General features: G+C 37.6%; 3 protein-coding genes across 4 annotated transcripts; all 3 read left to right on the top strand.

Moving 5' to 3' along the window:
* Positions 1-804: 804 nt before the first annotated feature.
* Positions 805-7,349, top strand: LOC104114125 (pentatricopeptide repeat-containing protein At5g67570, chloroplastic). Of its 2 annotated transcripts, none has more exons than XM_009624499.4 (9): positions 805-1,499; positions 1,744-1,935; positions 2,061-2,142; positions 2,228-2,416; positions 2,569-2,682; positions 3,100-3,193; positions 3,329-3,486; positions 4,305-4,742; positions 5,139-7,349. In XM_009624499.4, exons 1-9 carry the CDS (start codon positions 937-939, stop codon positions 5,934-5,936), a joined length of 2,628 nt encoding a protein of 875 aa, XP_009622794.1. In that variant the 5' UTR covers positions 805-936; the 3' UTR covers positions 5,937-7,349. The 2 variants fall into 2 exon arrangements, with proteins under 2 accessions (XP_009622794.1, XP_070052052.1); XM_070195951.1 differs by having other exon boundaries at positions 1,360-1,499; positions 1,814-1,935.
* On the top strand, positions 6,763-7,349 carry LOC138906643 (uncharacterized). Its single transcript, XM_070195952.1, has one exon. The coding sequence runs from the start codon at positions 6,763-6,765 to the stop codon at positions 7,258-7,260; it is 498 nt and encodes a 165-aa protein (XP_070052053.1). The 3' UTR covers positions 7,261-7,349.
* Positions 7,350-7,478: 129 nt separating this feature from the next.
* Positions 7,479-9,133, top strand: LOC104114123 (uncharacterized). Its single transcript, XM_009624497.4, has one exon. It carries the CDS (start codon positions 8,433-8,435, stop codon positions 8,928-8,930), a length of 498 nt encoding a protein of 165 aa, XP_009622792.2. The 5' UTR covers positions 7,479-8,432; the 3' UTR covers positions 8,931-9,133.
* The last annotated feature ends 1,026 nt before the right edge of the window (positions 9,134-10,159 follow it).

The following is a 10,159-nucleotide window of genomic DNA, read 5'->3' as shown; positions in this document are numbered from 1 at the left end:
CTACCACTGTCCAATGTACTTGATCACATGCATAAGGGGGTTTTGGACCTCATTCATTCATACACGGCCAAAACCACACAGCTCAAAGCAATAACTTCATTATTTAAAAAACAAAATCACACCTCTGTTGTAGCCCTTACCAACAAACTAAACATATAAAATACCACAAAACAAAAGCCCTAATAATCCATCAGAAATCAGAAATAAAGGGACCACCTCAAAAGATGCATATGCACGATAAAATAACAACAAATCGACAAATAACATAGGTGTATGAAGCATGTATAAGAACAAACATATGCACATTTACCCGAACATAAAAAATCCTAGCTCGAAACATTATGTAGAAACGCACATTCTTCAACAAAATTAGCAGAAACACAACTAGACTAAGCTGAATCAAAAAATTTTGAAGAAAGAACTCACCTTTTTGAATGTGTCGAGTCTTAGATCGAATGTTTTGTCACTGTCGGAAATTCTTTTTTCCTTTCTCAATTTTTGATCTTTTGTTTATGTGTTTTTACGGTGAGTTTTTAGTATTTTAGTAACTTAGTTGGTCGGGCGGGGCAAGAAAAATGGGGCGGGTTGATTTTATTTAATTAAGTGGATAGGCTTTCTCTTTCAAAGTGTGCCATGTGTCCCAATCGTTAAAATAGGGATAAATATACTTGTTTGTTGGATGATAAGGGCTATTAGGACGGAAAGTATAACATGACACGATATTAAACAATATATTAAAGTAGAGGGCCATATCGGCCATATCAGGCCCTTTTCCGCATTAATAATTATCAATTTATTACGAAAAGAAGAAAAGACATGCTCCTCTTGAAAACCAAATAAAACAAATCAAATTCCTGGTAGTCTTATCAGCAAAGAGCGGGGAGTACCAACTCTGTAATTGCCTCAGTTCACTTCCCTTCTCATCCCTCCATCTCCATGGAAGCCTCCACCGGACCTCCACGTTTTCCCTCACCGTCACCGTCAATAAACGTCGACAAGTTAAAGCAAAAGCTTCTGCAAAACGGCGTCGACCCAACTCCCAAAATCATCCACACTCTCCGTAAAAAGCAACTTCAAAAATTCAACCGACGCCTCGCCAAAAAAGCCGCTAAAGAACCCGAGCCACTCACGGAAACCCAAACACAAGCCCTTACCGAAGAATCATATTTCCAGGCCGTTAAGTCTGAGTACAAAAGCTTCAACAAAGAGGTGAATGCCAAAAATGATGTGAAAATGGTGGGAAGGCCTTGGGAGAGAATTGAGAAACTCAAATTGCAAGAGCTTTCTAGTGAGAGTAAGGTGTATTCTGGTGATAAATTGAATTCTGAGCATCTTTGGGAGCTCAGTGATATAATTGAGAGTGAAAGAGATAAATTCTCATGGCTTTTGGATAATGATGTTGAAATTAAACAAGGATGGTTCGATAATGAAAGGGATAACTGGAACTATACACGGCGTCGTAGAGGCGAAGCTGAGACTATTCGGTTTATTATTGACAGGTGCGTGAACCCCAACTAATTTGAAATTGAGTTGTTATTTTTGAAAAACTGATAGGTGGCAATATAGCTGAACCGCAACTAATTTTATTGATCCGTGTGGCAATTTGCCTGACGCGGATTAGTTTGGCATTAAGGCATAATTGTTGTTGTTGTAGTACGATTGATAAGTGTATGAATATTGCATGTTTACAGTAGGCTAAAGAGTTGATTTTGAAGCTGAAAATTTTCTCAATTCTTGTTGTAGATTGAGTGGGACGGAACTAGGTGTGAAGGATTATAAGTTTTCTAAGTTGATGAAACACTCGGGATTGCAGTTTACTGAGGAGCAAATGCTGAGGTTAGTGGAAGGGCTTGGTGAAAAGGGACAGTGGAGACACGCATTGTCTGTTGTACACTGGGTTTTCAACTCTAAGGAACACAGACGCTGCAAGAGCAGGTACATATGTTTTATATATGGTTTTGTTTTCAGAGCTACATTGTTGTCAATTGTAAATCTTTCATGTATATATGTTGCTTCTATTTTCGTGAAAAAAGAGAAAACAATGTGTTTGGTTTATCTAGGTTTGTGTACACTAAACTGTTGGCAGTTCTGGGGAAAGCAAGGAGGCCCCGTGAAGCTCTTCAAGTTTTCAATTTGATGAGAGTATATCCTAACTCTTATGTGTCAGCTCCTTCTTCAATATATTCATATGATGTGGTTGGAAGAGTCTAACACTATGTGATGTTAGGGAGATGCCCATATTTACCCTGATATGGCAGCATACCATAGCGTGGCAGTTACACTTGGCCAAGCTGGTCTGCTCAAAGAGTTGATCAACATCATTGACTGCATGAAGCAAAAACCTGAAAAGATAAAGTACATGCGGAAGAAGAACTGGGATCCTGTTCTTCAACCGGATCTTGTGGTATATAATGCTGTAAGTAATTGTTGTCCTTTCTATTTGTCTTTTTTCTTTTCTGATAAATAAGTAGTGATAGTTTTTGTACTTTGGAGGTCCCAATTTTGTTTTTTCTGTTCAATAATCTGCTCATATTGTGACTTCATTGATCTTAACTAAATGGCTGCCAGGTTTTAAATGCTTGTGTACCATCCCGCCAGTGGAGGGGAGTGTTCTGGGCTTTTGAGCAGCTGAGAAAGAATGGTCTTAAGCCAAATGGGCCAAGCTATGGACTCGCGATGGAGGTAGTTCATACTTTTTTCCCCTTTTAGTTTAATAAAGTTGACTTTGTATTACTCACAGAGTCTAGCACTAAGAAAGTGCTACGAGTTACAAAAATAATTAGGCTTTACGCCTTCAAAATGAAAAGAATTATTTATAATATCTGGAGGTGATCCATACTTTTGATACCAGTTCGGAACAATCGATATTACAGTGATTGTTTGTTTATTCTCTTGCTTCACAATGAGCATTTGCATGTCTTGCTGACACAGTGAACTGCATATAGATTTTAGACTAGCATCATCAAACAACCATTCAGTAAGGGTTCAAGTAGTTGGTAATTGCAACGTGTTATTTACCATCTAATGCTTGTTATTTATCTCCAAATAGTTATAGTAGCATTGTAAGTATGACAAGTGGTGCTGCACTTTTATTGAAAGGTAATGTTGCAATCTGGAAGATTTGACCTTGTCCATGAGTTTTTTGGAAAGATGAAGAGAAGTGGGGAAGCCCTAAAAGCTCTTAGTTATAAAGGTAAGATGGTTTTCTTTCCACTGTCGAGTTCCCCCCACCCCACCCCAAACCTCCCAATAAAAAGAAAAAGAAGATAACACAAAAAGGAGCACTCAAATCTTTTTAACTAAGAAATATATTGCGGCATTCCTTTAGTTCTTGTAAAAGCTTTCTGGGGAGAGGGGAGAGTCAATGAAGCCATTCAAGCGGTGAGGGAAATGGAACAAAGAGGAGTTGTTGGAAATGCCTCAGTGTATTATGAGGTGGCTTGCTGCCTTTGCTACCATGGGATGTGGGAAGAAGCATTCTTGGAGGTATCCATACCCTTTTCACTTTATCTGTTTTCCTTTTAATGGTTTTTATAGAGACTTCTTATGTTAGTGAAGCTTAAGTTATATAAATCATTATTTAGACTTTCTCAGAAGTCAGTTCCTGTGTTGCGTACTGCATAAAGAAGTTCCCTCGTCAGTACTATCACTTAATGTACAGCAGGACTAATGGATTAGATAGTTTTTCTGAAATGTAATTTCAGTTTTAGCACTTCTTTATATTTTTGGAGGACACAAATTTTGCACTGTCAGGCGTTAATTATAAAGATTGTCATTTAAAATAAGGCAAATTTGTCGAGGACTTAGACAATACTTATTCTGGGAGATGTTGGATTCTGATTGAAATCCATCAACAGGTTCATTTTAGCAATTTCATGCATCCTCTCTTAAGCTTGATTCTTGGTATTTCTTCAAGCCCATTGATTGAGGAATTTGGGTATTTTCGGCTCTCGCCTTTGGAGCTAAGAGTGGTGTCATGATATGCTTTTTTTTAAAAGGAAAAGTTGGTTATAGTACTTTTACAGTAATTCATTGTGCACACATGCATATGTTCCTTTCATTTTATCTTTTTAACCTTTGATCTTTAGTCATTACATGACTCAAAATTTTGTTGCCTTCAAGTATGCATCTTCTGCTGTGTGTCAGTTTATGCTCTCTCAATCTCATTGAAAAGGTGGCATAACATGCAAAATTATCTGCTGCTGGCCGAGAGGCTCTCCTCTTTGTGTAAATGTGTCTGCGTGGTTCTTCTGCTAATCTTTTGATGCACAAAGTCAATTTCAGTCATTCAATTATTACCACAGATTGAGAAGCTGAAAATGCTACATCACACAAGACCTTTGGCGGTTACCTTTACTGGCATGATTTTGTCATCCATGGATGGTGGATACGTTGATGGTTGTATATGTATATTTGAGCACAGTAAAAAGCACTGCGAACTTGACATAGGAATCATAAATGCCATGTTGAAGGTTTATGGCAAGAATGATATGTTCTTTAAGGCTAAGGAATTGTTTGAGTGGGCTAAGACAGAGAATCCTGGTCCTCAACTTTGCCAGGGTAACTTTAGTTCTTCCCATAGCCCAGATGCATATACGTACACCTCAATGCTTGAGGCCTCTGCTTGCTCTCTCCAGTGGGAATACTTTGAGTGTGTGTACAAGGAGATGGCCTTAGCTGGGTATCAGCTTGATCAAAGTAGACACGCGCACCTCCTGGTGGAAGCATCAAAAGCTGGGAAGGTAAAATTTGAAAGACTGGTTTATTTCTCAGGGCTTGCTTTTGATATTTTTTTAACACCAAATAGTAGACTAGCACCCTCCTTCCAGATAAAAAAAATCTAGCCAATGAGATCTACCTGGTCAAAATGCGTAGGCCTATAGGTTGATTCAACTTATTTCAACTATTTACCTGCAATTGAGCTATAACAGAAGATAAAAGGTTGAGCGGAAATAATGATGAAATGCTTTAATAGTTGTGGATTTAGTTACTTTTCATGAGTTGGTTGTGTTCCAGATGAGCCTCTGTTATTGGAGTTATATCAAAAATCAGTTTCTTGTTGGAACTGGGTTAAAAATCAGCCCCGGTTGTTTTGTATTATTCATTTCCTTTTATAAGCTTCTTCGTTCATGATGCAGGTGCATTTGCTAGAGCATGCCTTTGATGCAATACTGGAAGTTGGTCAAATACCTCATGCATCTTTCTTCTTTGAGATTCTGTGTCAAGCCACCAGTCAACATGATTATGATAGAGCTGTTGCTCTAATTAAATCAATGGTTCATGCTCCATTTCGAGTCAGTGAACAACAGTGGATTGACCTATTTAACAACAATGGTGAAAGATTTAGCCATTCTAGTTTGAGAGGATTATTTGATGTGCTATGCAGTCAAGCCTTGGTATCAGACTCGTCCATTGTAAACTTGTGTAGTGCCTTGGAATCTCTTTGTGGATCTTACACATCAAGAGTGCTTTCAATCGATGAATCTGTTAAATTTGTAACAGATGCCTGTGCTACGACAGCTGATAAGGATAGAAGTTTATATACATGCAATGCTCCTGCTAATATAGATGAATTTAACCTTCAGTATGTTCATGCTGATGAAGGTGACTGTAGTGATGAAGCCTATGTCCATTCCTCTGATGCCAGAGAAAAAGGTGTCAATAGGGAGTTAATTTCGGATATGTCACACTTAAGTCAAAGAGAAGATGAGAGGGCTGGGACCAGCACAATCTCTGAGCTTTCTGATGAAGAACTAACATTTGATGACCAATTTGAATACCTGGATGATATAGATCAGTTAGGACTCGGGATATCTAGTGATGAAGATGACAAATCTTGTGAAACCAAGGTGCCTTCAGCACAAGAAATATTAGAGACATGGGAGGATATGAGGAAAAAAGATGCTACATTTTTCTCCTTTCAGTTGGGGATGTGAGTTCTCTCTTTCACAGAAATTGCTCCTTGTGATAAGCCAAAGCCAACCAAATGATGCTGGAGACTGGCTGTGATAAAGGGCGGAAAGATTTATACGCCGTGGATTCTAAGTAGTAAATGTAGATTCTAAGTTATGTATTAAACTTATATATACTGTTTTTCGCGCGCACACATATAATATATATATATATATATATATGTATGAGGTTCGAGTCGGTAAACGCTCCAACATAAAACACTAACTATATGGTTATAGTGCATTTTATAAAAAAAATGTCTTAAGCATATACTCTCTTAAGTCAAATTCTACACTTATTTCACCACTCATTGAGGATTAACTGAAATTCTCTCTGGTTAATCTGATATGGATAGATTTGTCTTTATTTTAAAATTTTAAAATAAATTAGGGTGGATATACAGTGACAATATGAAACATGCTACAGGATGTGTTGCCAGGTTAAAAAATATGAAATAGTATAAGAAAAACTTAAATCAAAGACTTACTGTTGCTTCACTCTTTCAAGCAATACGATATAATCAGTTAAAAAACAAGAGGAATATTTTTTTTAATTAGTATTAATATTTAAGAAGTAAAAAATGTAAACATCCTAAAAAAAGAGGGGAAAAAAACTGGGTTTTGGAAGAATTTTAAAGTGGAGAAAATCTCTTTAATAATACTTCAAAGTATCAAAGTACTCCTTGACTAGCCAATTCGTTATTCGTCAACATAAAAACGACACCGTTGTTCACTTCAGTCCTCCTTTCACCTTCTTCCCACTTCTCTTCCATTACTAAAACCCTAACACAAGTCTCTGCAATTGCTGGAAATGGCATCTCTAGTTTCGAAAACCTCAGTAACAAGGGGACTCATTTCTCGGATCCGTGCCCCATCAATAGCTCACACTCTATGCACCGCTACAGAAACCCGAACCCAGAAGCTGGAGCGGATCGCCGACCAACTTCTAGACCTGAACAAGCTCGAAAAACATGACTACGCCATTCTCTTCCGGCACAAAATGGGTCTTAATCGATATGGGCCTGCTGTTTCGGGTTTAGGTTCTTCTGGGCCTTCCTCTGGGCCAACGGCTGCTGAAGCAAAGGTTGAAGAAAAAACCATCTTTGATGTAAAGCTCGAAAAGTTTGATGCAGCGGCTAAGATTAAGGTGATTAAGGAAATTAGGGCTTTTACTGATTTGGGCTTAAAGGAAGCTAAGGAGTTAGTGGAAAAAGCGCCAGCTGTGGTGAAAAAAGGAGTAACCAAAGATGAAGCTAATGCCATTATTGAAAAGCTCAAGGCAATTGGTGCTACAGCGGAATTAGAATGAAAATTTTCAATTTTGCCTTCATTTGTTATATTTTACATTGTCATTTTAATGGGAATGGAAATGGAAATTGTGATCCATTTTTTGATGAATTTTGGTTGCATAATTGCTAGGGATTTTACTTACAGTAATTTGCAGATACTCGTTTTTATGTGTCCCTTTTGCTGTTTATAGTTCCTGGCTTACTACTTCAATAAACTCGTGTTAGCTCATTTTTCTATGTGCCGTAGAGTTGGTTGAAATTGTACTAACTTGCAAGATCCATTTTTTGCTCCCTTGTTACATGGATTCATTTACAAATGGCGTACCAGAGGTGAGAATGTGTAAGTATCCGATCTGGGTACATATAGCTTTTTTCTTAATTTGTAGTGTATTTTAGAAAGTCCATGCAAAGTGCCCACATGCATGTCATACCTATACATACGGATGCATCAAAGCAATTATAGTGGTGTATGGTTTATCTTCCACTGACTTGTTTTGAAAATTGCACATTAATCATATGTTCCTGGTTTAATTGCTTATTTTAGTTCATTTGTGATTCGCTATAGAGTTTGTTGAAATAGTAATAACTTGCTGAGATTATGGATGTTTACTGTTCTATGATTGCAAGATACACTTCCTCTCTGCTCTTGTATTGGTTTAAGTTTAATGCCACTGGTTTGTTTTCGGGAGTTATAAGGTGATCATTTATTCTGTATGGCATGCTTTCCTTGGGATCATAATTGCAACTGCAGATGAATACCCGAATTTGAAGTGAACAGCCTTGATATTATATGACCTTCCATATTATCTGAGGATTTCTCAATTGCTAGCATATTGTTGAAATCTTAGAAAGCTAAAGATGATTGACTTTCTTATAGATCAGCACACCAAACAAATCCCATCAACTCTTCTCAAACTTGCGTGCGACTTTAGTTGTCAACCTGCAACTTGCTCCTTATGATAAGTATTCATCTGGTAGCCATCACTGTATGCCTCTCTCCATATTGAATGTTGGATACTCTTGATAATCACTTAACATATCATTCTTGTTTGATTATTGCTTATCTGAAGCTAAGCTGATTGGCCCTGCATATGTCTCGGATATCCTAGTTCAATTGTAGCCATTTTCTTTTGCATTCCCAATCTGTCAATGTATGTGTTTTCATGTAAAGGATTATTCTCACTAGAATGATATGATAAATAACAAACTCTTATCCATTGTAACAAGGGGACTCATTTCTCGGATCCGTGCCCCATCAATAGCTCACACTCTATGCACCGCTACAGAAACCCGAACCCAGAAGCTGGAGCGGATCGCCGACCAACTTCTGGACCTGAACAAGCTCGAAAAACATGACTACGCCATTCTCTTCCGGCACAAAATGGGTCTTAATCGATATGGGCCTGCTGTTTCGGGCTTAGGTTCTTCTGGACCTTCCTCTGGGCCAGCGGCTGCTGAAGCAAAGGCTGAAGAGAAAACCATCTTTGATGTAAAGCTCGAAAAGTTTGATGCAGCGGCTAAGATTAAGGTGATTAAGGAAATTAGGGCTTTTACTGATTTGGGCTTAAAGGAAGCTAAGGAGTTAGTGGAAAAAGCGCCAGCTGTGGTGAAAAAAGGAGTAACCAAAGATGAAGCTAATGCCATTATTGAAAAGCTCAAGGCAATTGGTGCTACAGCGGTATTAGAATGAAAATTTTCAATTTTGCCTTCATTTGTTATATTGTACATTGTCATTTTAATGGAAATGGAAATTGTGATCCATTTTTTGATGAATTTTGGTTGCATAATTGCTAGGGATTTTACTAACAGTAATTTGCTGATACTCGTTTTTATGTGTCCCTTTTGCTGTTTATAGTTCCTGGCTTACTACTTCAATAAACTCGTGTTAGCTCATTTTGCTATGTGCCATAGAGTTGGTTGAAATTGTAATAACTTATACGATCCATTTCTGCTCCCTTGTTACATGGATTTTACAAATGGCTTACGAAAGTGAGAATGTGTAAGTATCTGATCTGGGTACATTTAGCGTTTTTCTTAGTTTGTAGTGTATTTTTAAAATCCATTCGAAGTACCCACATTTATGTCATACCTATAGATATGGGTGTATCAAAGCAATTTTAGTGGTGTAGGGTTATCCGCTGGTTTGTTTTGGAAGTTGTACTTTCATCATATATTCATGGTTTACCTCGTGATCAATCGCTTATTTTGTTTATTCGTGATCTGCTATAGAGTTTGTTGAAATTGTAATAACTTGCTGAGATTGTGGATTTTACTGTTCTCTGATTGCAAGATTCACTTTCTCTCTGCTCTTGTATTGGTTTAAGTTTAACGCCACCGGTTTGTTTTAGGGAGTTATCCAGTGATCATTTATTCTGCATAGCATGCTTCCCTTGGGATCATAATTGCAACTGCAGATGAATACCTGAATTTGAAGTGAACAGCCTTGATATATGACCTTCCATATTATCTTAGGATTCCTCAATTGCTAGCGTATTGTTGAAATCTTAGAAAGTGAAAGATGATTGGCTTTCTTATAGATCAGCACACCAAACAAATACCATCAACTCTTCTCAAACTTGCATGCGACTTTAGTTGTCAACCTGCAACTGGCTCCTTATGATAAGTCTTCATCTGGTGGCCATCACTGTACGCCTCTCTCAATATTGAATGTTGGATACTCTTGATAATCACTTAACATATCATTCTTGTTTGATTATTGCTTATCTGAGGCTAAGCTGATTGGCCCTGCATATGTCTCGGATATCCTAGTTCAATTGTAGCCATTTTCTTTTGCATTCCCAATCTGTCAATGTATGTGTTTTCATGTAAAGGATTATTCTCACTAGAATGATATGATAAATTACAAACTCTTATCCCTTTTATTAGGACAAGTTGCTTCTTTGAATGTAAACTCTTTGG

The sequence above is a fragment of the Nicotiana tomentosiformis genome, chromosome 2 (genome assembly GCF_000390325.3).
Source record: "Nicotiana tomentosiformis chromosome 2, ASM39032v3, whole genome shotgun sequence".
NCBI lineage: Eukaryota > Viridiplantae > Streptophyta > Magnoliopsida > Solanales > Solanaceae > Nicotiana > Nicotiana tomentosiformis.
This window is presented reverse-complemented; position numbering and strand designations above follow the sequence as displayed.

What these genes read in the sequence shown, in the direction of transcription:
- LOC104114125 (XM_009624499.4), top strand. Translation starts at nt 937, where the DNA reads ATGGAAGCCTCCACCGGACCTCCACGTTTTCCCTCACCGTCACCGTCA. An exon ending in ATTCGGTTTATTATTGACAG is followed by an intron (nt 1,500 to 1,743) that starts GTGCGTGAACCC and finishes TTCTTGTTGTAG; the next exon opens with ATTGAGTGGGACGGAACTAG. An exon ending in AAGTTTTCAATTTGATGAGA is followed by an intron (nt 2,143 to 2,227) that starts GTATATCCTAAC and finishes ATGTGATGTTAG; the next exon opens with GGAGATGCCCATATTTACCC.
- LOC138906643 (XM_070195952.1), top strand. Translation starts at nt 6,763, where the DNA reads ATGGCATCTCTAGTTTCGAAAACCTCAGTAACAAGGGGACTCATTTCT.
- LOC104114123 (XM_009624497.4), top strand. Translation starts at nt 8,433, where the DNA reads ATGATAAATAACAAACTCTTATCCATTGTAACAAGGGGACTCATTTCT.